At 42.2% G+C, this 27,996-nt stretch overlaps 1 protein-coding gene across 2 annotated transcripts; it reads left to right on the top strand.

The window, feature by feature from the left end:
- Window positions 1–14: 14 nt before the first annotated feature.
- tsc22d3 (TSC22 domain family, member 3) lies at window positions 15–27,996 on the top strand. 2 transcript variants are annotated; one of them, XM_026358512.1, is made up of 3 exons: window positions 15–850; window positions 25,581–25,632; window positions 26,230–27,996. In XM_026358512.1, exons 1-3 carry the CDS (start codon window positions 510–512, stop codon window positions 26,521–26,523), a joined length of 687 nt encoding a protein of 228 aa, XP_026214297.1. In that variant the 5' UTR covers window positions 15–509; the 3' UTR covers window positions 26,524–27,996. The 2 variants fall into 2 exon arrangements, with proteins under 2 accessions (XP_026214297.1, XP_026214298.1); XM_026358513.1 differs by lacking the exon at window positions 15–850 and adding an exon at window positions 24,658–24,989.

Here is a 27,996-nt window from a genome sequence, read left to right as displayed (position 1 = left end):
AAAAAAGTGCAGAGAAAAAAAGTGATAAGCAGCAAGCAGCTTCTGGGTTTTCTTTCAAGCGCACTCCTGCTGAATCGGTGTGAGTGAGTACATGTTTGTGTGTGTGTGTATGTGTGTGTGTGTGTGTGGGGCGTTCACTCTTTCTCCTGCCATAGTAGCAAAACATTGCAGCAGCGTCAGCCCCGAACAAAAGGCTAAACGCAGCAGAGTCACAGGAGGGAAAACTCAGGGATAGCAGCAGACAGAGTGGCCCAGCGTGACTGCACTTCTCAGGGAGGAACTCAACCTGCCATTTAGTCATCCCAGCTCCGGAGTGGAGACAGGACGCTAGACTAGACTAGTCCAGTCTACCTGCCTGTCTCTCTGAGGAACACACGCTCTTACTGACATTTTTTGTGTTTCATGTCGTCTCTCACTCACACACTTCAACCTCTGACATCTTTTACTGAGATTCCTGCACCTGCCCCTCTGCCTGGGCATCCTCTCTTGTGATCCACCTGTCCTCCAAGATGTCAGACGATGACTGCCGCTCGCCAATAGGCCTAGACTGTTGCAGTTGCTGCCTGGACCTGGCTAATGGCTGTAATGAATCCATGTCCACCAGCCAGGCCCAGGGCCTCGGTACTACAAGGGGCCCGCCAGGAAGCCCCACCAGCCCCAGTGTCAATCACTTCCGGCAGCTCCGCAATCAGCTGGTCTACCAGAACCTGAACACGGACAAGCTGAACAACATCATGAGGCAGGACTCCCTGGAGTCGGTGGTGAGGGACCCCTGCTTCCTTCTCAATGAGGGGATCTGCAACAGCAACATTGACCAGACCATGCTGTCTATACTGCTCTACTTCCACAGGTATGTCTGTTTGCTTATTCTGTAAGTACATGCTGCTCTCTCATGGTAAGGGAGCATAAGAAGTCTTTGATTTGAACTGGAAGTTATTCTTTATGCATCCTAGGTATGTTCAGTCCAAAGTCCAGCATTTCACATTTGGATGTGCACCAAGCAAATAGAACAAAATGCTGTGGAAATACTGCCTAATAATCATGTTTTTGCTTAGATGAACCAGATGGTTAATGCGGACTAATCAGGTTTCTTGGCAAAAAGGCTGACACAAGTGTTAACAGTTATGGATTAAGTATAGAGCAGGATGAGCGTGTTCATTTTGATTACATGTCGGAAAGAAAAAAAAAACACACAAAAGCACTTCACAAGGAGGTGCAGAGCAAGAAATTGTGATTAAAACGCAGATTCACAGGTTTGATTGTGTTGCATTATTGTTTCTGTTTGCTTCACAAAGCACATTGTGTCTCCGCGTTACTTCACATTGTCATATGGATCCAAACTTGTCCAAATATTTGCGCAGCTCGTCCCGTCTATTTACATCACACTGTCCGTTCATGCAGCATATTTGAAACGTTACATAACACGGCACTGATGATAATGTATTTCATGCGCTGCACAGTATTAACACCACAGAATGTTTTTCCTCTTTGACAATCTGGTCGTTAATATTTGTAAAAACAAAAACATAAGAACTGTGAGAACGACACGACTGTAATTAAGAGGTGTTTACTTGAAAACAGCCAAACAGTACACTTAGGAAACATTGTGACATATTGACTTAATTAAAACAATCTTTTATTGCTAGAGGTCAATTAAAACTCCCTCTCGGAATCTGCCAAATGGTGTTTATGAAACCATGGTTGGCAGCTCACCTCCACACTTTGTACGTACGAGAATGTCCCGCTACAAAGTTGCTGCCAGTTGGATAGTTGGTTTGGCAGCTGCTGTCAAATGACTCAAAGATTGACCATCTTTCCAGTTGGCTACACTTTTGACTGTAACTGAACTCCTGAACCCGAGCCAGCAGTTGCTGTACGGCGCTTCCTTGAAAAAGCTCTAATTACTTAGGCTCTCTCTGGTTACCTGAGCAGTAAAATGCAGAGCTCTAAAACACTAAAAACAACACAACAGTAAAACAGCACAAACCTGTTATCATAGCGAGAGCCACCTTTGTATAGCAATCCTGAAGTTGTCCTCATTTGTGTCAGTGCAGCAGAGATAAATCATCCTGGCATCGATGTCAGACAGTGCTTCACATTTAATATCTGGTAATTAGGTAATAAAAGAAGGGTTTTCTGTTTATGGCAGTGTATGGAAGAAACATTTCATTTATCTGGAACTCAGTGAACAATCAAACCAACATGATGACTTTTAAACCATCTGTACTGACTCTAGATGAAGCTGCTTCAAGTCGCCTCGGTTTGATTTTGGTGATAAAGTAAAAAAAAAAAATCAGCTTATTGAATCAATGTATACTAACTAATTTAGATTTTTCTTAAAAATGTGTTGCATATGCAACTATTTCATATAAATCACCACCATCCTTACTTTCCTTCCTTAGTCAGACAAAACATCTGAAAAATCTGTAATAACGTAGCAATGGGATTTGTTACCACTGATATAGTTGGAGTTAAAACGATATCAGTAATGGTTTCTGGCCAACCAGTATTATCAGTATTTTATGAAACGTCTCCAGAAGCCGAGCTTCCACAGAATCGAAATTCGTTAAAATTTAATCTGTCTTTTAAAGTCTTATCTCTAAATTGATAGATGCTATTTGAGTTTGAGATAGTTCAATAAGATTAAAAACATTTATGGTGCACAACAAGTGATGATGATGAGGAAGGAGGCTGCAATGATTCGACTGTAAGTGGGTTTAAATTGAAACTTTTGGCGGTTAAAGCCACAAAATCAGAGAGAATGAGAAAAAGTTACATTTGTTTTTCCCACCTCTGTAACACAGGGCCAATTTCTCCAAATATAGGCTATTTGGAGAACGTTCCCTCACCTTTTTTTTCCATCTGTTAAGTTATGTTACAGCTATTTTAATGCTCATTAGTTTGACACCTGTTTAGGTGATATTGTTCTTGCTCTGGAGTTGCATTATCTAATGAAGGAACAATCTGTTCTTAATTTATTTGTGATGGGCAGGGCGTACCGTTTTGAAACTGTAGGAGGAAGTTGAAGTGGGTGAAGAAACTTTTGGCTTGTGGACTGCAGCTGCAGCTCTAGCCAGAGATCCTCTGCAGCACGGAGAGCTGAAGAAATCAGTGAACAGATAGTGTCTGTCAAACAAAATGTTCAGGACATTGTTCACATGAGATGTCATTCATTATGTCCATCCCTTGAACAATGCTGGCAGGGCTTTATTAGGTGTCTAATCAGCCTTAGTCATGATGCCACAGCTGCAACTTTGCAACTTAGTGCATTTTTTTCATGAATTGTACTTTTATGGTTTTGTACAATGAAAACAATCATGTATGTGTAACTCACTGTAATTCACTTTCGATGTAAACAATGTTTCTACAGGGTAGATAACTGAATTATACACTTGTATTACTGAGAGACTGGCATCTCTCAGTAGGTGATAAAAATCAAGTCCCAGCAGTTTTGACCAGTGGGATCATGTGTCTGTCTGTGCAGGTTTATCTGTTTGCCTGACAAAGTCCTCAGCCAGTACACTTTGTCCCTGTACCTTCCCTTCTTAAGAGGGAATCACAGACATGGATAATGTGACGCATTACGCATGGTCAGCCTTACTTGCAGGATTAAAATTTGACTTTGAATGTGCAGCCTTAATGTCGTTCATTCCAGATTCTAAGATTTCAAGATTCACATGCACAAACACAGATGTGCTTATTCATTCACACTTCTACTCACAATCTATTCCTGTCAGCTGAAACAAAGAAAGCTGCCGTGCTGAGCTGTGGTTTGCAGCAGTTCATACATTTTTCAAGTGCTAACTACGGGAGGGCCCCGGCTTCTGATGAAAGCCTGGCTGAGGTTTGTACTGTGACCTCACCCTGGGTGGTCAATGGTGCCAAGAAGCCATCATTCTCATTTGCCACTTTTTAACAGAAAAAAAAAGAAAGAAGTTCAGCATAGCCTGAGGAAGGATGCCAGGAAATCTTTTGGACTAGTTGAATATCAGTATGAGGCAGAGGCAGCAGCCAGCAAATGTGTTATGTAAATGTTTAAGGGATCACAGAACTGTGCTGAGAGGAGAATTTCAACTCATATTGGTATTTAGGGTAAAAAAAAAAGGCCCTGAGGGTGACATGACCTGTGATTTCTGCAAATCAAAGTAAACGTGCTAATTTACTTTGAGGCGGAAAGAGTTACACTTTACCGGAATTAGAGAGGTGCGCACCTTTAACGCAGGTAGTCAGTCAGCACTTAGCAGTGATTAAACACCATTACATGCCATAGTGAAGAAGGGTGAAGAGCCTGTAGCGATGACACAAACAGGACTTCAGTCAGTAATCAGTCAAACACAAGTGTAATGTGCAGAACCAGTGGAAGCACAAAAGATAGAAGATAAAACAGTTTATTCTCTGTTTTCTCTGCTGAAGAGAGGCCTCTGCTCTTCAACCTACTGTGCACAATGTACATTTTCCAAGACAGCAATGACCTATTAAATCCTTGACGAGAGACAATAACTAAGTAATTCTGCGGTACGCTGACATTCATACCTGTCTGGAAGACAGAAGCATCTAAATAACTGGTTTGACTCACTGAGGACGTGTTAGAAATGACAGCGAGCTGTCAGCCCATTGTAGGTGAGAAGATGCATGGCATGGGTTAGAATGAAAGAACTTTCATCTCTTGGTTCAGTTCTGTCAAATGAAAAAGAGGAACAATGTCCCGGCGTGGTTGGGAAAGACTGGTGTTTTTTGTCAGATGAAAAAATGTTTTTTGTAAAACCACATTGTAGGTGAAGTTTACACCTCCCTGCGTGGGCTTCCTTCTCTGACATAACTCTTTATCCCTCTGACACCTCATTGCCTTGGCAACCTAGGCCCCATTTTTACGGTAAACGCTCTCCTCTTTGGCCTGAGATGACCTCCGGCCCCTGAGTTCGGTCAGTTGACTACTGAACATGACCTAGCCCCCCCCCCCGACAGTGGAGTGGAGACAGGATCCAGCTGTGTGAAACACCCCATGCTGTTGTAAAGCTTCACTCTGTGAACCATATATAAACCACAAAATATTTTTGCTGCGCACGTCACAGTTTTTGGAGTACAGTACCTATATTTAGAGATCCAATGTGGAAAAAATATGGAAAGTGTATTCGCCTTGCATAAGACATCCAGGAATCCATTCAAACGCGGCTTTGAAAACCCTCAAACAGCCCCCAAAAAGCAAGACGAAAAGGATGAAAGGGATTCCATCTCATTCTGCATCGCTGCATAATGAAGCAGTTTCACATTAGCACGTGAAATCACATCAATTCTCTACTAACGTAACTAAATGAAAAGTGAATAATTTCTATTTTTAAATTGAAAGTTGAGCTGAACACAGGGCAGTTCTGCCTGCTCAGTCTTTGAGAGCTAATCATTTGCATATAAGACTTGTTATAACAGAGGTTGCCCTGTCCCGGCGCGTCTCTATTTTTTCTTTTTTTTGTATAAACACTTCACTGGTTTTATAATTTTGTGTTATAATGTACACAGTACAATGGGAACGAGGAAAAAGTTGTGGCAAATGACATCTGTCTATTTGCACCTGTGTACTCAGCCTTATTGTGCACATAATAATGCATAGATGATAAGTCAGGAATATATAGACGCAGGAGAAGGTAAACAAAACTCAAAACTAAATTGGCCACATCTTTCAGAGGATTGCAACATAATGCAAACTTTTTCTCCAGTACATACAGCAGCATGTTTGCAAATGATAAGCTGCCACAAGCTGTGACAGGCACACGCATCAGAAAGAAACTACGAGAGCTGAAATTAAAATGTCGCATCCTTTCAGCTGCTAAGACGTCCTGGGAGAAAGCAGGGTAAGACGTTAAATTCTACAATGTTTTGTGTTGACATGGATTCTGCGTGACAGTGGGGAGAAATGCTGAGTTTGACATTATTCTCCTCGTTGCTGTTGCTGTATGTCCCAGTTTTGCCCACATAAAAGGCTCGTTCATGTCAAACACATCCTTGCAGATGGCAGAACTAGTATCCAATTACATTTTGAAATCCAAGCTCTTATTTGCAATAAAAACAAACCAGTGTGACTTTGTGTCCCCGGGAAAAAGGAAAAAACTCAGTGTCCTAGGGAAGTTTGAGGAGAGTTACATAAGTTCACGGGTTGCAAGTGGCAGGGGAGACGGATGTAAACAGTGGTTAGTGGCGAGGAGGCAAAGGGAAGGATGTTGGACTGGAAGAACAGATTCATGGCGAGGCAAGTCCTACGAGCCAATCCCTAAGAAGTGGGAGTGATAGCTAGACGTAGACAAACAGCCAGACAGGAGGCCAGAACAAAGACAAAACATAGACAGGACTTGCTAAAAATAGTGGGCTGTTGACACTTCGTAGAAATCTAAGATATAGATGGACTGCAGACGTCTGTGCTGAAGCGCACAGCCTTTTTCTGTCACTAAAGGAAGTCATATTTTAGCAGAGGGAAGAAATAAAAGTGTTTGTTTTACGGTACTTTTTATGAGTTGCCTCAATAACAGATGATTTTAACACTTCAGTGTTGAGCAGAGACGTTCAGAGAGATTTATTCTCAGGGTTAGGAAACACATACACTGCTACAGTTTCTACTGTATCTGATCTGTTTGACCAGGAATCAGACCTGTACTTGATTTTATCAATTTAAAGAGGGATGTTCACTAATGACTTTTCTACTGCACCACTTGAGTTACTGCCTTGTTTTTGTGACTGTGTGAATAGGCTGCCCTTGGTGCTGTGCCAGAAGGCGCCTGGAACCACTGTTGAATGCTTTGTGTGCAAGTATGTGTGTGTGTGTGTGTGTATGTATATGTCTGTTTGTGTCAGTGCTTTTCAGTGCTCTTCTATTGATGGTCCTTGTGGAAAAATGCTCACATTTTAGACTACCATGCATACATTTAGCTCCCAAACACACACACAGACACATGTAATGCATGTAATTATTACAGTAGAGAATGTGTGTGTGTCAACTCAGAAATCCACAGACACACCCTGTACCATAGATTGATGCAACCTCCTGTGTGCAGCACTTTCTTTACCGACACAACACTGTGGTCACACGTTCAGAAGACAATATCTACACATTGGTGTTGCACTATATCTGCTTTCTGTGAACTTTGTCTCAAATGTTGCAAATGTGTCTTTTCTGCAAAAAAAAAAAAAAAAAAAACTTCTTGTTTGTTTGACTCAGGAAATCTCACTTTTTCCCCTCTCTCCCAGTAAAGTTATGTAACTTTGTTTTTGAGCACAACACAACCATCAGTTTCATAAAAAGGTTTAAAAAATAGTGTCTTAAAGCCGTAAAATCAGTGTGTGACTTTGTCGCAGAAACTTAAAAATGGTGAAGTCATGTAAATAGGCAGTGGAAAATAATCACAAGGATACACACCTCACTGCTGCTACAGCTGAGCACACACACACACACACACACACACCTGTTAGATTGTTCTGGAAAGTGCAAAGTTGGAAATAATTCAATAGCGAAAAGCAGGACGCATTCTTTTAAACACAAGATTCCACAAATACTTAACAAAGAGGGAAGCAGCACCACACACAAGTTCTCTCTTCTTTCACGCATGCTTATGCAACGGGCTTTGTCCTTTTCTATTTTATTGGCCGTATCCATTTCCCATTTCTTGTCGTTTCCTCCTTTAATTTCTCTTCATTCTTTCTATCTGCAGCCATCTCAGCTGTTCTAGTTGGCAGCTGTCGGGCTTATGTAAGTCTTGATCGAGGAAGGTTTGGAGTGACCATGGCCTTATCTGTTTGGACCACAGCTATGGCGCCTATTTAGATAATAAACCAGCCCGTCAACACTTGCAACCCCTCCTCGTCTAACCACGCACACACACGCACACACATACAGCCCTGTAATTGACAATGAGTAATATCACAAACAGTCAACGTGTTATAATTGCACTCTTTAAATAGATTGATATTAGGGGTTATTACTCTGTGGTTTGTTCTTTTCATGCGTGTCTACCTGGCGCACAGCAACCTGATGTACCATTGTATTAGTCAGACAAGAGGAACTATGTGTTTTTCCAAGAAAGCATGATGAAGATGGACAGAACGTGGAAGATGACACACTACATACTGATGGTTGGAGCTTTACACATCCTGTTTTCCCACTCTTATTCTAACTCCATGCGAGGAGTGAGAATGTGGTAACCCGAAAGCCAAGTTTGGCTGAGGTAAAAACAGTAGATTGGAGTGGGAACACATGCTTTTCATGAGCATACTGTGCCCATCACCGCATCCATGGGGAACAAGCAATTGCGCTGCCTGCATATGTGTGTGTGGAAGTCTCATTTACATTAAAAAAAGAATGAGATTCTGAAATAAATTGAACTTCTCTTTAGAATTGCAGCATCTTTAAAAAGAACTACTATACCCAGACTTCATTCATTCTGGTGCTTATTCCACCTTTTCATTGCCTCTGGATGCCAGTTTGATATTGCCAAGTGCTTGTTATCCCACACTGAGTTATTTTTTTTTTCTGAACACAATAGTCTACACAGTGCAGTCAGACAGCGCTTTTGTGGAACAGTCTTGAACCAGGCCTATCATTAGCCTATCATATTTTCCTTGGGCGCTATTCACACGCAGGTTGAGTACATGATGTACCCTAGGTGTACACAACACACACACGCGCGCGCACACACACACGAGGCACAAGCGAAAAAGAGTAAAAATGCAGGAAAATATGGATACACATCACATTTCACCTCTGCTCAGCCTAAAGTGCATGTAAATGAATATAGTCTTATCAGAAATCCCACACACAAAACCATACACAGACACAGACAGGCACACAAACACACACACACTCTACCCTGCAGGGCATGGAGGCAGTATTAGACATACTTTAGCAATGGTGTTGCCACAGCCCATTACTGAGAAGTGTTCCTCGAGTCTCTGGGAAGGAAAACAATTGCATCTCTGAACTTCTGCAGGTCGTGAAGTCATGGTTTTTCCCCGAATGCAGGAAAGATTACAGCACCGAGAGCAATCACACATCACACTTTGGAAGTAACTGGACATCTGTAGTTGTTGGTTGGTAGATGTATAATGAACTGATGAATGTCATGAGCTGGGGCAAAACTGTGAGTTTGGTATTAAGAAGTACACAGTAAAACAAACACCAATTATGTAAGAATGAAATAACACAATCACGTCTTCAAGCTTAAGCTTTCTGATGCGTTTAGCTCATTTTGTAAGGTGTGCCACTCCAACAACATCTGGGAACTCGTGTGCTGTGCTGTCATCTGTGATTGCGCCATTAAGCCTTTGCAAAGCATTAATGGTTTAAGGAAAAAATTAAACAAGCACAGTGTTGGGCAACCTGCTCATGCCCTGGTGAAATGCATTTGTTTCACCAGATTAATTTAGGATGCAATAAACTTCATTGCTAAACCAACAAAATATTTTTTTCCCCCTGTGAAGGCAAAAACAGAGCTTGCCAGGAATTCAATGTAATATAACTGTCACTCTGAATAACAGTTTACCGTATACTTGCTTTAAAAAGGCCAAATGAATATGATTTCCTGTTTGTTGTGCTTCAAAATTCTTCAAAACTCTTACAGGCTTCAAACACTCCGACGCTAATTGGAGAGGTTTTCTGGGATAAAAATAAACCAATAAACTGGAAAAGAAGAATATAATTTTCAGTTTATTAGTTCATTCCACTCCCATGAAAAATAAATTACAATAAACTATGACTTTTCAAGTCGGTTCTCGTCACTGAAGCTTCAACAGAAGAAAAGAGAAGCTTGCTGCAATGAGGACCAGTTTGGTTCCACTGGCAGACAAGAGTAGTGGAATGAAAAGGTGGACCTGTCCTGCCAAGCCCTGCTTCCCTCCCTGGATGTCTCTGGCAGACAAAAGCCTGCGAGGAGAGAGAGAAAGCAGAAAAATGAAGGCATGTGCCAAGTTTCTGTGAATCTGTGATTGTTTCTGACTGGTCCCCAGAGACAGAGAGGGAGGCACTAGCAGACTCAATGAGTCAAAATAACAAGATGTATCCTGTCCAAGACTTCACTTCTGTCTTTGTGCCGCTGTGTTTAAAAAGGGGGTAGCTGTATCATGGAGCAACCCGAGCTGGTCAAATCTGATGGGGCTTTACGCCTCTCTCCCTGTCTACGTTACTGTGCCATCATGAGGAGCAATTAACACCAATGACATTTAAATGACCTCTTCCTGAATTCCTTCCAGTATGGTATCATAGAGATAAGTCAGTCACAGATTCATCATTATGTTTGCATGCTGTTGTTCACAGTGTGGGATTAGGCTAAACAACAGACATTTGAAAACATGGAGATGCTTCTAGAGCAAATGAACGCAGCTCTGAAGCTGGACCAGCGAGTACACTGCCAACAAAGTGTGGGACTCTTGAAAGAATGTCGATCAGCGCTGACTCTCTTTCTCCCTTATGCACCAAAGGCCTATTTATTTCTAGTCTGACTGCAAGGTGTCATATAAGGGGAAGTGGAGCCTAGACTGAGAGGAATGAAGTACATTTGTACACACAAGGTCACAACCTTTTTCCGTCAGTCATGGTTTCTTTGTATCTGGTAAAGACTTTACAGAGCACACTTTCTCTATGAACTCATGTCCTAAACAAGCTAAAAGATGATTATGATCCATCATTCTCAGCACTGCTCACATAGGCCGGGTCATGGTGTGAGGGAGACAAGAATCATTTACGGTATAATACATAACGTTTCATACACAGTTTCAACACAGTGTCTGGGTTTCGCAGTTACATAACAAACAGACAACACAAGGGGGTGGAAATGTTGGCAAAACACTGGCAATTCGTCCATGCTTAGTCCCGGATTTTGTCAATAGTACGAGTTCAAACTGCAGTGAACGTGTTCTTATGCGATGCATAGTGGTTCAGTGTTGTTTTTGTTCATGGGCCCACTTCCTAGTCCTCTGAAGGGGAAGGATGCTATTGTAGCTCATATCAGAGGGAAATTCAATGAAACACCCTGATAAAAAACAAAGTCCCACTGTTATTCTATGACAGCCAGCAAGAGGTGGATATAAAAGGAAAAAAAAAAACTGAAAGACAGACAGGATACTTCCTCCTATTCATATTTAAATAAGCCTTCTACAAGGAGATATCAGATTGAGACAAGGCAGTACCCTTGAGTGTTTTTTTTTTCTTGCAATATTAAATGGCAGTAATATCTAGGCCATCGCACTGAAAACAGCATCACTGAGAACTTCTCCTGGGACGTGTCTTCTTGGGAAAGTCTCTCATTTTCCCTTTCATGTTGGCATCTTCAATGGCATTTGTATTTTATTAAAACAGATGGAAACACATTCGTTGGTTCAATTTGGACGGTCAAAACAACAAGCGATTTCAATCTGTTCAAGTGTATCTATTGGGAATCTCAAGATTATGAAAAGAACAAACGGCTATTTTAGATATCCTGAATTGATCATTTCTGACTGTCATCATCATAGTATTTTTTTTTTTTAATTTACCAGTGAGTCAGGAACCAAGCTCATTACTTAAGTCAAGGCCTTCACATCTTATTTACTTTGCATGATTACATATTTATTGTTACTTTCTTAGTAGTCCTTTGGCAACTTATACTAACGCTATAGGTACCTGCCGGTGTCACCTTGTCGATGCCACGGGAATGATGCTGGCTGTGATCTGACCTGTTGTCATGACAGCAGTCAGAACTGCTCAGTTACAGTCATTGAAACATCAAGGTTTAGTTCAGTTAAGGCACAAATACAGCTGGCTTAGGGTGAGGCAGAAAAGTACCGTGTTAGGTGAAAAGATCAACAAAAAATAAAAGTACTTCCTGGAGTGGTCTTTGTTACAACACACAATGTCTCACACTGGACTCAAACATCTGTCTCCTGTGGGAAAGTCCTGTATGTGTTGTTGATCCATCCAACCCCCCCGCCCTCCCTTCCTCCTCTTTAAGGCGCTCCATCATTGCTCTAGGCATCAAATGTTGACGCGTGTGGGTTGTTATTGTAGTCGGCTGACAACCCTGTGTGTCTCGTACCAACACGCAGAAGGATCTGACAAAGCGTCATTAACCGATACCCTGGGAATAAAGCTGGAACAGGCTAGTATAAAGCAGATCTCCACTTTGTCCAAGGCCGTGATTCTAAAATGGATCAAGTAGAATATTTCTAAAAAGCACTGGCCTGCGGTGCTGGTCTTAACAGCACCTGCTGTCACAAACACAAAGGGACATGCTGTAGGACAGATTAAAGACTTAGATTGTACTTATTATCATGATCCTATGATTAGAGGCTAACAAGTTTTGCAGATGTCTGCACTATTACACCTTGCAGGACATCCTCGCGAACAAGCTTTAGGAAATGTCACCTTAGAAACACAGGTGGGGGTTTGATCCGGCATACTTGGTTATCGTTTACCTCGTCTACTTAGCGCTCAGTGATCCTGTCTGTCGTTGCCAAAGAAAACGTTACACCTTCTCATTGGAATTTCACCAGATAATGGGTGGCAGAAAACTTTTTTGCTGATTGCATAAGCATCAAGCAAAAAGCACACTATTTTAGAATTCAGATTTTATGTATTTGTCATATTACAACTCTAATTCTGCTTTACTTTTACAAACACACCAATTTGCCCTGGTCATATCTCAAGGCAACCATGTTTTGTGACAGTTTACCTAAAGAACTGGGAGTACAGCCAAAGCCTCCTATCAGAGGAAACTGCTTAACAACAGCTGTGAAAACCCTCTCCTCCCTCCCTCTTTCTTCTCCTCTCCTTTTCCTATTTTTTTTTTTTTTTTTTTTTTTTTTTTTGCATTTTCCTGTTTTGGTGTTTGGTAGCGCTCTACTTAGTCTTTGATACAAAGCAAAGAGGCTGTCCTCAGGCTGCAGAGCGCAGACATGCTCTGGTGAAAAGTGATACCATGGATTCTTGCTGGTGCCCTAATTTGCATGTCTGTGCATCATTTTGCACCTTTATGCTGAGAGGCATTTTGAATCTTACACAGACACAATAAGCATTATGTAAATTCAAAAGCTAAGTCAATATTCAATATATATATATATATTGTATTTGGATCGTGTCCCACAAAAGGTAGTTTCTTCTACCTCACCCACTAAAACACCTACACCTAAAAAGAAAACACTTACAAGTTGTGGCATGGTTTGTGTGTGACTGCCTAGTTTGTATTTTGCTTTCAGGGCTACAGATTAATGTTCTGTTCTGTTTTGTTTTTTTTGTTTTATGTTTTAACAACATGAAGGAAAGGCATGACTGGACAACATCAGTGTGTTCACCTTTATTTAGGAGGTCGGCCCAGACATGACACACTTGCAAAGTAAACACAAGGAGATAATGTTAAAATGTGACCCCTCCTACTGTAGATGCATCCATAGCAATGCAATTCACAGTTACATATACGGAGTGCAGTCGCTTACTTATGTCAGACAGACAGGTCAGAGACAGGATGATTACCTCAAAGGCGGAGTCAGGGTTAGGCTGTCCTGAGGTGTGCCAGTCAGAGAGGATTTACTGCTCAGAGACAGTGAGAAAAGACAAGAATAACAAAAGCTGTTAGAGGAGGAGGAGTGCAGCACCAACAGAGTAGAAGATGGGGGGGGGCGAAACAAAGGCGGGAGATGACAGAGACAGCAGGAAAGATGACTGTGCACAAGGTGGCAGACAAGACACAGAAGTTACACAGCCAAATCAACCTCGCACTAGCATCGTACAACATAGCTTCAAATACTCTAATAAAAGTAACGTTGCGTGTACTTGGTATGAGGGTGTGTATCGTTTCAGCAGTTTTCCAGCGTCTCTGAGAACCTGTGAAAAACCCAATTTAATTTCACTTCTGCAAATTCTGCAAAGAGTTTCTCTAAATACTTTATATTGCTTAACTGACATTAGTTTCGTTTATGGATTGTCTCATTGACACTTGGCCTATTTGAATAGATGGATTTGTGGTAATGTAACATGTAATAGGCAAGATGCTTTAAAATAATAAAGCACGTACTTAAAATATAATGAGATGACAAGAAATCTCACTAAAGGACGTGTTGTGCTGTATGCACATGACATGGATAATAGTAATCATTCCAGAGATATGGCAACACAGATCTAGTCATAATTAGCCATATTCTGGATACACACTTGGATATAATGACATATATACAGTATATCTGGATGTCGTTGCTGCACTTGTGTCTAATAATGTGCCAATAATGAAACTAATCCAGGCGTATTCCTCCCGTTTCATGACCTGTTGCAGCCTGCTCCTATGTTTTTATAGGGTCACAGCCAAAAACAATTCTGGATCAGTGTGCTGCTTGGAAGTGCAGTGCCTGAATGTTTGACCTCTCCGACCTCCCCTACTCTCTTCCTCTCTCTATTATCATCTCTGCATCGTTTGATTTCTTTTCTGGGAAAGCACTTAAATGTAATATGTGATAGCAGTAAGTAATAAGTAATTAATAGGTCATTGTATTTCAACATTTTTTGACACCTTTCACATCGCTGTGCCAGCACAAAGCTGAGACACTGCAATGCTTTTGGGGACCTCGTCCATCAAACCCTGTCATTTGAACGTGAAGATAAGGTGACAGCTTATTGGCTCCCAAACAGTGCTTATGTGGGCAAATCTGTCCATCTCCAAAACAATAAAGAGCTCTTACGCACTTCTCCTTGCAGAGAGGCCAGATCTGATTAGAGATTTTGCGTCAGCCTCAGATTTCATTCCAGCAAGCCTCAAACGCAGCCATCACGATGTTCTTGTTCTTTTTCAATGCACTGCTGAAATGTATTTTCTTGTGATCGATGCCAGGGAGTTTTTCCTTTTTGACTTTATATTTCCAGGAACATTTCTTTCTAACGTGTTTTAAAAAAAAAGGGGTCAGCCCTGCAAAAAGTGCCAGTAAAGTAAAGGATCTGTTTTAGCGTCTTAATGTGAACAATCACCTGCCAAACACTGTAAATCTACACGTCCAGACAGAGCTCAAATGCGAGAGCTTATGTATATCCATTTCTGCGTGTGCGTGTCTACGTGTCATGGCACATATTTGCCCTCTTCTCATGCATACGTAGGTTTGAATCTCTCAGTGTTGTTAGCATCCATGCATGAATGCACACCTGTACTTTGGAGTGGAGTTTGCATTGGAGTGCGATTGTGTACCTGTGTGTTGCGTGTGAGCAAAACAGATACGAGAGTGTTCCTTGGTTTCATAACTGAACTTTGGACCCTTTGGGTACACGCTGGAGGCAGGCCAATTCACCTTCTATTGTTTACCTTAGCCTTTATACAATGACTGGTATGGCTGATGGTGTTTACTCACTCGTCTGTGCAGCTTAGAGACCAAGAAAATTACATCTCAAAAAGCCATGAATGCTCCGAGCGACTCCAAGTTCGACACTCACTTCAAGTGGAAGGATTTCCTGTTTGTTTCTTGGAAAAGCGCATGAACCTGAACTTTGTTATCAGACATTCATCTGCTGTCCTTAAATTTAAAGAGAATGTTTTTTTGCTGAAACTGATGCTGGATTTCAGCTTATACTCAATTCACCACAGTTTTCAATGTAAACTGAAAACAAAATCTTCCATGTGAAACCACTTCAGTTTTGTGAAATGCAAGGTGGTGACTCCATCAGTATGATTTTCAGCAGCTACAGAATAGTATATTACTTTAACATTTGCATTTGTTACAAAGCAGCATGCTCAACTCGTTAGACAAGCTCAGAGTTGTCTAAAACCATACGTATTGTATTAAAAGTATTATTATTCTCTGTGCATGATAAGAGGTGACCTCACAATGCTGCGACACCCCCTCCTCCCCATAAACACAACAATAGATGAAAAGAAACCCTGAAGCGACCAGTCGGTGAGGCCTAAAAAGACTCCATCTATCTGAGAGGCCGGTTTCTTGGCTGTTTGAAGACAGGATAGGCTGGGGTTCCTGTAAACAGCCAAACAACCTTTCAGCCCAGCAGCGCACAGCGCTGGATCTCACCACAGTGTGTTCCCAGTTTTCAGCTTTTGATGCTGATCCTCCCCCTGGATAAGTCACATCCTGAAACAGTTCTCTGGCAGTGCACGTACAATCAACTGGACCGATATCAGTCAATAAGCGAAAAGTTCAAATGGCTTTTACGGAGCGTGCTGCAGCCACAAATTACATTCTACACAGCTCAACAGCAGAGCATAGAGGCAGAAAGTGGAGTAATTCCTTGTTAATCAACAGCTGTGAAGGCAACTCCACCTCTAAATCAGACTTATGAGCCATACTCATCTGTTTTTAAGTTGTGTAAAGTAATGTGTTTGTAAGGAGCATAAGAAATATACACTTGAAATACTCCACGAAACATGTTTCCTTTTAGGACTCTGTCGAACACAACCTGTACATCTGGCCCTGTCCTCGTCTGTCTTGGCCTGTTCTCTGTCAGTAGGGGATCCTCACCACACAGACAGGCTGAGGAAACATTTTGTACACCGTGTTCTCTTAGGCTTCAGCCCTCCTCTCTGTTTGCATGTGGTCCACGCTGTATCTCTGTGGGACTGCACAGACCTATTGCCCCAGTGCTTTCTCCGACTCCAAAGCTGAATGGCTTTAATCTGCGATGCTCTTTGGAAAGGAGATTTATACGAGGTGCTGAATATACATGAGTTTCTTGTCGCACCACTTGACAGCCGTACAGTTCTTTTTGGAGAGAGAAAGAAAAAAGTGGCCTGTGAAGAAAACTTCATGGCTAAATTGATGAGCATATTTACATATGAAAACGTGTTAGCTTGAAGTTCAACGGCACAGATGCTGGATCTGTAGCAATAAATCCACATTTTTAATAGAGCTGCCTCGTGTTAAATCACATGGAGAGCACATTCAGCACCGACAAGAAGTGGTGATAAATCCCTTTTTTCTATTCATGTTCCTATTCCTGTTTTGAACAAGTGTTATGTAACCTGTATCTTTATCTGTAGATGTTGCTGTACATATACCCTCTGCAGATTAACCGCATGCTATTGTATCATCACCACTTAGATTTACAGCTCCTTTGTTTAAGTCAAAGCAAGCTGCGGGGAAACAGGAAAGCTGACTGAATTATGATCCGAGTCATTCCAGTGGTCTTGTTGAAGGAGAATAATGTGATTTGTTTGGTTTGTAGAGATCAGTGAAATGTGGCTGAAGAAACTTCCTCAGGCTAGTATGAGTAATGCAGTTGAAATGCAGCCCTGGTCACTGCTGCTATTTATGTCTCGGAGGCCGCAGATGTACTTAACTTTGGAGGAGGATGAGTTTGTAAGGGATTTTACAAGGAACTAAACTTAAATTAGTATTTCTGACTGACTAATATTTTGACATGAAGGCGTGTTCAAAGCTTGTGTGGCCTTTTCAGTGCACTTCCCTTTATCAACGACTGCCAATAACTTGTGTCAAATGATCCATGGGAACTTTGTCATTGCTCTATTATCATGTTGCAGGTGACAAAGGATTAGCTTTAATGCCCAGCGGTGAAAGTCTGCTGGAGTCCGTGGGAATGATTCAGTGTTTGGATGTCACTGACAGCGCGCGTTAGCAGGGTGCCGATCATCCAGTCCAATCCAGATCGCGGCGGCAGGGGCCGAGACGTGCATGAACATCATGCACATATGCAAGCGTGTGGCCAACCTCATACATCAACATGCGCATAGGCAAACAAAAACACAGGCGCACACATAAACGCGCACCGGGGGGACGGTTCCCTCCAGCCATGTCCCAGTTGCTGGTGACTTGGGTCACACAGCTGCAGCTGGAAAAGAAGATGGGAAAAGTGATGGCAGATGGAAAGAAAGAGATGTGACATCAAATATTGCATGTGGATGAGAGGCAGATGACAACTTCAATCATTTCGTTTTTGGTTAACTCAAATGAATTATCTCATCTCTGAATAGTAGCTACATAAGGTGATTTTATTAAAAGTCTCCCAGACAAATAATTTAAAAAAGCTCACTGATCATTCAGCAGATCTGTTCCCTCACATCAACAAAAGATGCTGATCACAGTGATAACCTTTTGATTATGATAAATATACAGCACTGTGATGTTAGTTAATGTTAATTAAAATAAAACCTCCCATCTCAACAAGACAGCGTTGTGTTAGATCTTGTTGCTTTTTCCCCAGAACCATCAGTTTCGACGGTACACCCATTTACCAGTGTCACAACAGACCTGTGATGGATTTCAGTGCATGTACCCATTTAGCATTCTATGGCTGAAGGTGACTCAAATTAGACACAGATACACACAGCAACATCAGCTCAGACAGCTGAGATACAGTATACAGTATGGGTGGATGAATGTAGACAGATGGCACTGATCTCTGTAACCTTTTGTTCTGGGACGTGAGCCAGTCAACAGTTTATCATACTGAATGTGTACACTGCTGTAGTGTCTGTGCAAAGTGGATGAGGCATGGTCATGCTTTATGAGCTTAAGGTGTATCCTACCCTTTTTCATTTCAGCAAATGAGAAAGTGGTGGTGCACACCTACACACACACTAGAACGGGAAAAATAATGAGCAGCCTCTTGTCTTAAACTACATGACCCATAACAGGGTTTTGACAGCTGATGACAAAGTTCACTGCTATTTAACACTGCGTGGTCTACGGAGTCCACAACCTTTGTCAATTTGCAGAGAGTCCCCAGAGCTATTAGTGCAATAAGTGCATTCGGACGGTGACAGTTTAATCCCTTATCTTTAAAAGCAGACAGTTGTTTGTGTATGTGTTCACTTGTGTAAACATGTTTGTACTAAAACACAGATGAGAATCATGTGCAGTATTTGGGACTTTGGTAAAAAATGTGATCACATTTCGTGACCAAGCTGTCCGACTTCTGCTGAACTGCAGCTCGTTGCCAGATGCTGCATATTCCCCGAGCTTGTTACAGGCAATATTCTGCACAGCACCATTTGCTACAGTACTACTTACCCTTTTTTAAACTGCCATTAGTTCCAGTTAAGGCTAATGTAAATGAACTGTATTAGTCTAAAATGAGAGTAAATGTAGTTGTTTCTTGCAAGAAAAACATTAAAGTGGGTATTTTGTGTTGCACTGAGCAACTGAGTCGTGGCAAGCAAGGAGAGCTTTCCTAGTGATATTGAACAAAGACGTTAGTGTGTGCGTTGTTAGGGCCTCTGTACATACGCACAAGATTATCATATCACATCACTTACTAGAAATTAGTGTGATGGCAAAAGTGATGTTTTATTTTTTTCTTTACCCTTCATTCAGTCGATTGTTTTGTTATGAAATTGTGAGTTGTGCTGGAACAGCAGTAGAGGAAACTAACAGGGACATATTGTACAGCATCAATGATGTCACTCTGTGGCTTCCTCAGAGTAGAGGTTTCTACACTGCAGTGCTGTCCCTCGCTGGATGTACGCTGCGAATACGTGCACATGTTTAGGAAGATTAGCTAACATTACACATCACGTACTGCAAGACAAAAGAAAAGAAAAGAAAAAGGAATCATCCAGCTGAGTTGTAATGACTAAGGCGAATACTTTAAATGGAATAAAGAGTTTCAAGTGAATTGTTCCCGACATGATGGGTGTGAACATGCCCAGTGCCAGTCATCCATCCTCTCTGCTTATGCTGTGCAAGTCTGTTCAGAGGCAACTGAGCTGCTGTCGCAGGCAAATAACCCGACTAATGATTGTGATAACTGATGGTTCCACTGCTAAATGAAAATAGAAGAAAATAGAAATGCATTTGTTATTGTTTTTTTCTCCAATGAACATTTGTAGGTCTGGCAGTGTATCCTACCTAATGATAAATACCAGTGTGTAATGTTGCAGATCGATGTTGAAAAGACAACATGCAGGAACTGGTTTTACAGTTTTTTACCGTCTTTCACATGTCTGTGCATCACATTTCAGTTTCAAATGTCAAAGCCATCGGCTTGCCAAGAAGACGGGATTAAATGGAGACAGAGGTATGAGACATTTACAGAGAACTGTCAAAACATTAAAAAGAAGCTCGCAATTACACCTTTCACAGCACCAATAGCTCTCCCAACTTAAGTACACTGATTACGCCCTTGATGACAAAGGAGGCTTGCTCGAACTGACAAATCCACCTCATTGGGATTTTAAAGTATTTAAGGACTCTGAAGAATTTGAGCCAATTCTGTTCAGTTTCAACATTATCACACATGTAATGTGAAGAGATACAGGCGAGACCACAATCTCTGAGAACAACTGAAGATGAAAAGTTCCAAATTCATCTGCATATAAGACACCATGCAAGTGAGCAATCAATATATTTGCTGCCTTTTGTGTCGTCAGAGTTTATTTCCAGAACAAATGGTCTTAGATTGTTTCACATTGTGGAACAAAAGGCTCAGCTGTGTGTTTTATTACACATTAGCATGATTAAATGAGGTATGCGGAGAGGCATGATGATTCATCCCTTCACGCACAGTCAGATTTTTTACTTTGTCTCCAGCGTCGGAAAGATGAGACGTTTTCAAGAAGCTGTCATTTTCATTGTGACTCCGGGGCCACTGCGTTCCACTGGATTGGAGACGCATCATACAAGTGCCAGTCTGAGCATGGCACTCATACTTATGGCTGCATATTCAGAGGTATTGCCAGAGCTCAATCGCCTCTTTGTGCTGTGAGAACACAGTTGTTGAAAGCAAACAAACAGCAGAACAAGGGCTCCTGCCTCTCGAACAGCCCCTTCATTTGGAAGCCAACATGGGACAGTCTCACACGCGCCCTACTGAAGTTGCCCCTATTGGGGCTAAGCCGCCTTCTCCCAGAACGTTGTGTGCACTCCGCCTGGCAGAGCCGTCCCAGAGATACTGCTGTCACTACCAGCACTTCACCTACCCCGAGAGACCCATGAGCTACTCTCCCCCTTACTCACCAAGTCTGTTCAAGAGGCCAGATCGTCGGTAAGTGTGGAGAGTTTGACTGACAGATAGAGGAGACGAGACAAAGTTTGCGTTGTGTGAGACAGGCACGATCGCGTTTAGTGGAATGTCAGTGACAAATGTGAGCATTCAAGACAGGAGAAGACGGATGACAACAGCACTGGATCAGTGTCTAGCTGCGGATGCTGTATTTGTCATTGTTTGAGGCATTAACATAGCAAATAGAAAGGATGATATTCTCTGTATGGGCTTTGTTTGAAAGATGTTATGCCATAGAAACACATCTTCACTGCTCTTTATAAACATTTCAGGTAGTTGAAAGTCATGTTAACAATGAATGTATCCTGTGCTACATATATGATGCAACCTACTGTATTGTATTATTATCTCCAATCCGAGGGCAGAAATTGTCAGCCTGATAAATTTCTTGAAAAACCTCATGAGCAAGAACAAGGCCTTATTGCTATTCATGGTTTGGGAGACTTATATGTGATGTTATAATAATGATGGCCTCCGGGTGTCCTAGTGTATGCTGGGGTGCTCAGTATTCTTTGCGTGCATCCGGTCCTGCTGCCCACACTGACAGCTTCCTCTGAGACAGCCACTGGCTGCAATTACAGACCGCTGTTTTCAGGCCACATTTTCACACATGTCATACATTCCTAATGAGTGCAGGTGAGACATAGATGTTGAAAACAGGAGAAAGAAAACACTAAGAGGTCAACTCAAACTAATGGAAACTGCTTTCTCTCTCTCTCTCTCTGTGTGGATTTTAACTCCAGATTCTTTCTGGGCTGCGTTTAGATCTATCTATTCTTAAATCTGCTACCAAGTGCTCCTCCTAAAAAATCGGGAGGCTTCTGCGTGTCCGGGCCTAATTCGTCTTGAGACATTGGTGCAGATGAATCACAGTATTATATAATACAGATGGCTCTTGCGCAGGGGACATCTGATGGAAACACTGGCCTATCACCTAACTTTGCAATGACTCACTGGATTTGACACACACCAAACATGGTCAGGGAGTCGGTGTTATATTGAAATAAGAGGGACTGTAGGATACAATCATATTTTATATAATTTAAACTAGAATTTCCTGTAAATATGTCTGATTTTGTAAGATTTGTATTTGAGGAGTGATTGAACTGAATAACCAGGCAAAGCAGAACGATTGTGACTGTCCTCATTTATACTGACACATGACCATGAATACGTGTAGAATGGCTCCATACTGTCTGCAGTTTCTATCTGTGCATCTCAGCTCAGCCGAGAGCCACAGCCAAGCGGTGCAACTCCCTTTTACTAGGAGGGGCGAGGTGAATTGTCATCCCCTCGCCACCAGAACAGGGCTTGATATAAAACCTGGCAGCTGTGGTGGCACAGCACAACATCTGACACGACAGGGACTATAGGCCTAGGGAGTGCTTTCTTTTCTACAAAAAGTCAGCCTCTTCACTCTTAATTGTTTTGTTACATAACTGAACTCTGTGCATGTTTTTCTATGCAGAAATCAGTCGTCTGTGGGCCCTGGGTCATTTGTTAATATTTCAAATGCTCTTTCTATGTGAGGTGCTCAAAAAAACAACGAAAACTACTTTCCATTATGCTGTAAGTGTGGACTGCAATGTAACAACAGCATTATATTATAATAAAACATAGCTAATATCTCATAAGTATGAACCGAATCGCACAGATATCACTTTAAGGAGTTTAATTTAGCATTAAGTTTGCATGTAAGCTGCTGAACGGCTATGATAATGCTAACCGGTGTCCTGGAAAAAACACATATTATGCAACAGAAGATTTCTGAGTAGAAATTCAATATGCTTGTTATCAGTAATAAAACAGACAATTACAACAACGCAGATAATGTGACAGCTGAGAGGTGCTGCACAATTACACTCAAGTTATTAAAACCTGTGTCGACGCCTCAGTCAAAACAAGCTCTATTGCACAATAACAACCGCTGTCAGTACTCAGTAGAAAACACTTACACGTACAAAAAGATAACTACAGATTACTACATTGCTTTTTTCTCTCTCTCTCTCTCTCTCTCTCTCTCTCTCTCTCTCTCTCTCTCTGCGTCTTTCGTGGTCGGCTTCCACCAGTGATTGTTTATTACACTTTGCAGGGCGATCAGTGCACTTGTGTCACAAGTAATAACACGCAAGTTAAAAGGTTATCTGAATGTCAGGAGTTCAAACACTATGGAACAAGCTCTTCAGTTTTGGAGACAAACACCATCATACTGATACTAAATATAAATGTGATGTACACAACAAAGAGGCTGTGTTACCGTAATAAGTACTTAATATGTGTTGTCCATGCTCATGCAGGATGTGGGTGAACTGCAATGATAAAAATAGCAGAATAGACATAGGATGATAGTATGAAGTGTTATTTAAGAATTTCCCATATGTTCTCTGTTGCCAAAAAAGGCTGCAGGATAAATGTCTTGGTAAACAGTGCAGTGTCCAAGAACAGAGCCCTTGTAATGAATATTGTCCCCCTGCGGGCAGGCGTCTTATACTTGTTCACCACTAGAGACCAGTAGAGTTCAGCTGCAGTGGAAGAATGGAAAAGTACGTTGTTGTTGTTTTGTAAGAAAAGTTGTGCATATGTGTCCACAGTGCAGGACATTCCGTTATACAGAGCTGTGCAGCAAACAACAATAAAGACAAAGTGTTACTGCTGATTGACGGAAGCAATGAAGCGCAGGTTGCACAGTGATTTTCAAGTTGCAGAAGTGTTTCACCTGCCAAGTCACATTTCAAAATCTCACCCCACATTGTGTCATTGAGTAAGTTCAGGGATTCATATGAAGACAGCTGAGGCGGGACCTCGTGGTGTGGGACCCTGCTGCTCTCCACATCTAGTTTGTTTGTTTGTTTGTTTGTTTGTTTTTTGTTATTAGCAACGCCTTTGGCTTGTTTGTGCAGAACCACTGTGGTTCGACGTTTTCTCTGGGTTGTTGTGATGTTGTTGGCTGCAATGTGCGCGGATTTTCGCTTTGATCGGTCACTGCAGAGGCCGGTGACAGCGAGGTTCAGAAGCAGGGCACAAACAATGCTGCGTTCAAATGCTTCTCTGAAAGTCGGTATTCTGAGGAGCGCCCTTCTTTACAAATATGCCGTTTGTGCAAAAGTGCTCATGTGAATTACTTTTAAAAAGACAACATCTAGTACTATAAGTGATAAATTCTGTTTATTCTTATCAGTAATAATGTATGTCAAGTAGGCTTAACGGCATTATTTATTCCACAAAACAGCACAACACTAGTTCCTCTGACATTAATGAATCAACTATGAAGCATTTCACAGTCACACTTGGTTGTAAACTCATTTTTACCCCGTTACATGGGTCTGTGCGTTAAAATGAGTGTTTCTAGAGATGATGGGGCACATCTGCTGCTTGAGATAGTATTTTTAGTAGATTATAGTAAAATAAAAGTCCTGTTTTCACAAAACACCAATCAGGCCTCGTGAAAATATACAAAAATAGGCCAATTAGCCAATTAGTGTGTGACCACATTTACCTCGTTGTTTCCTCTGCTGGGTTTATTATGTAAAAAAAAAAAAAAAAAAAAAAAAAAAGCTGAGGAGGTGCAGGGGTGTGTGTAATTTCCTTAACGCTGTTTATGCACGGGAAGGCACCACAGAAAGCCGAACCCACCACCTCATTTGAATAATATATGCGCGCGTCAGACGACGTCACGCGGCGACTCGTTCAAATAGAAGCCGGTGGCAGAAATAGCATCAGACAGTCGCTCGTAGAAACCGGCGAAGCTCCCGCTCGGACACAGCACTGCACTGCGCGCAGCCCTGCAGCAGCCACTCAGTGCATCGCTACTGAAGAATAAAACCCCATCCGGATTTATAGCGAGGTGACCCCCCGCCAAAAAAAACGCAAACGTGGCGAGAAGTATAATCCAAACGAGTCTGGTACTCAACATGAGCACGGAGATGTTCGCCAAAAGCCCAATGGAGGTGGCCGTCTACCAGTTGCATAACTTCTCGATCTCTTTCTTCTCCTCTCTCCTCGGAGGAGACGTTGTATCGGTCAAACTTGACAACAGGTAATTTACGCGATGCAGCCGACACACGCTTGAGTTCAGCATTGTTGTTGTTGTTAATGTGTTTGATTTGTTACACACACACATATAAAAACAAAAACAGAAAACCTCAAACCGAGCACACGCCTAGATTCTTGTTTTTCTTCCCCTGCAGGCCTCAAAACATTGTAGTCAGTGTTACATGTGGGGATTGAACATTAATGAGAATGTGTGCAATGTCTGATTTGACTGTAATCACTCCCACACACTGTCTGCTCAGCTGTCTGCCCTGGTGGCGTTTGGACTTTGGACAAATATTCCTCATGTATCACTTGGCCCCTCTGTGATCTGTGCTCGTTACTCTGTAACCCAAATAAAAAGCCTAATCTCGCTCTGAACTCCCAGTTTATAGCACAAAAAGCCAAACTAGATAACGGGTGCTTTAGTTTTCCTTTCTCTTCCTTCTGTCAGACTTTCTGTTTCGCACCCCGTTGACCAATATTTACAGGAAGCCTGTGTCTCATGTTGATCGCCTGGAGCCGAGTTGGCTTCACCTGAGCGGTGGTGTTGGTTCTGACATCTCAACTTACGGCCTCTCTTTCTTCTCTTCTGCAGTGCCTCAGGTGCTAGCGTGGTGGCCATTGACAACAAGATTGAACAGGCGATGGTAAGCTGACATAACACACACTTCTGCAGTGCGTGCATGTGTTCGCAAAGAAAGTGTGTTGAGTTCCAAATGGACAAAATTCTCCCAAATCTAAAGTAAATTCAGAGGAATTTCTAAAAACTTGCAGTGATTATGGGTAGATCTATTACAAGTATCAAACTAGTGACTATTATAACTGTATATAACCAACGTATGGTTCAGTTGCAACTGACTGACCACCTCTAAACACCATTTCCCTACTGCATTCTGCACAAAGCCAGCTCTCTATGAATGTACTGGGAAGTCTGTTATGTGAGAGGTAGCACGTGGTACTGTACAGTTTGCTTTATTTGTTCCAAAGAGGACAGGAGATGACGACAGGAAGTCCCAAAAAAAACCCATTACCATTGTTGCAGCACAAATTTATTATAAACCTCTGAGTCAACGTTGTGTAACAGACACTGCAGCCTTTCCTGGCAAAACCCGTCATTCATTCAACCAACGCGTGCATCAGCTGTGCAACCAAGCAGATCAGCGCTGCAGGTCTTGAGACCGCTCCGCTTCTTCTTGGATCTTAACTGATCTTTGTCCTGTTTTGTTGTTGTTGTTGTTCGACAGGATCTCGTCAAGAACCACCTGATGTACGCCGTTCGCGAGGAGGTGGAGATTCTCAAAGAGCAGATCAAAGAGCTGGCGGAGAAGAACAACCAGCTCGAGAGGGAGAACTACCTGTTGAAGAACCTGGCCAGTCCAGAGCAGCTGGAGAAGTTCCAGTCTCGCATCCCGACGGACGTGCTGTTACCCCTGGACAACCAGAACGCCCAGATGACCCCGGACAACCAGCAGCAGCAGCAGCAGCAGCAGCAGCAGCAGCAGCAGACCTGCAACCACAGCGCTGGCTCTGCTGTATAAGTGGCTCTGCCTTGAGGCGGGCAGAGCCACTGTCTCCTTGTAATGATAGACCTCCATTTGAATGAAGAAGTGTTACAAAATCGCTGCTGCCGAGAACCCTTCGAATTGATGAAGGCGAAGCATCGGGGCTGTAAATGATCGATGGGACACAATCGAACTGCTGACACTGATAAGCACAAAACAGAACTGAAGACGCTCTGACCAGTGCGGTGTCAGGACCATCCTCTGAAATCGTCCAACACTTTGTCGTAGTCTTTTTTTTATTTGTAGACAAAAGCGCTAAGAATAGAGAGAGAAGGCTGACTAGACACCAATGAGCGCTTGCTTTCAGACAGAGGGGGGCTTTCCCCGCCAAGCGAAAACCCATCCAACAAGCACCCCTTGGCTCCAGAGGGAGCGGGGTGATGAGGCGTTGATCGGGCTGGACCTGCAGGTGCTAACATGGCAAATGTGGGGGGAGTTTGTTTCCTGCGCACCCATAGGAGACCCATCTGCAATGGTCCTCCAAGTCTGTGAGAGGAGCCCCGTCGTGCAGACTTCGTCCGGTCGTGAAATAGACTTCTTGATGCCTCCCAGTCACACATTTCAGCCACATTACAGACTTTTCCTGTACCTACAACGTATTACTCATGCATTCATGTACATTTGTTCATGCATAACAAGAATAATCAACAGGATAAGCTAATGCTACAGAGGTGGAGGTTGATACAGTATAGCCTATTAGAGCAGGTGGACCGCTGCAGTAGACTGATCCGAATACTGTATTGATTCCTGACATGTAATCTTGTATCGTCTGACGTTGGGGCTTGCTGCTTTGTGGGGGAAATTAATCCTGCTATATCTTCTGTTTTTGTTTGTGATTATGAACAAAAATCAGTTGTTTGTAAAATAGGAGAGTGTACAGTCATGTTTTGTATGTATACTGGGGGACTGGCATATCTGCCCACCTCGTCTGCCTTGCTCGTCACAGTAAAGGATAACTACAATGTACATAAAGGTGAGAGATCCTGGAGATAAACAGTTGGGGACGTGGAGCATGCAGACGTTCGCATGTCTCGCTGCAGACGCACTCCTGATTTTTTGCAGCGTTATCCAGTATCTGGTCTGTTTTTTTTAATGTTCAAATGCCAACTTGAAAACGATGGCATGACAACAGTGCCTGTCCGTAGTAAGAGAGGAACACATTTCCACACTGAGCTCTGTTGTCATTGTTGTTGTTTTGTAGCTACCAAAGACTTTGCCTTTTTCTTTTTTTGTTATTTTTGTTTTTTTTTTCTCACAGCAGAAGCCAAGCAAATCAGGACCTTGTGTGAGATTTCACAGGGAGAAGTCTTGTTTGTAGCTAGTGCTACGTTTTTAGGTGTTTTGTAAAGATAACGGTGTTGTTGCTGTACTGTATCCTCGAACAGTTTGTTCACTATTGTGTTTTGGATACGGCTGCACATTTGCAATAAACCTTATGTTTACATAATA

This window comes from Anabas testudineus, chromosome 10 (genome assembly GCF_900324465.2).
Source record: "Anabas testudineus chromosome 10, fAnaTes1.2, whole genome shotgun sequence".
Classification (NCBI taxonomy): Eukaryota; Metazoa; Chordata; class Actinopteri; order Anabantiformes; family Anabantidae; genus Anabas; species Anabas testudineus.
This window is presented reverse-complemented; position numbering and strand designations above follow the sequence as displayed.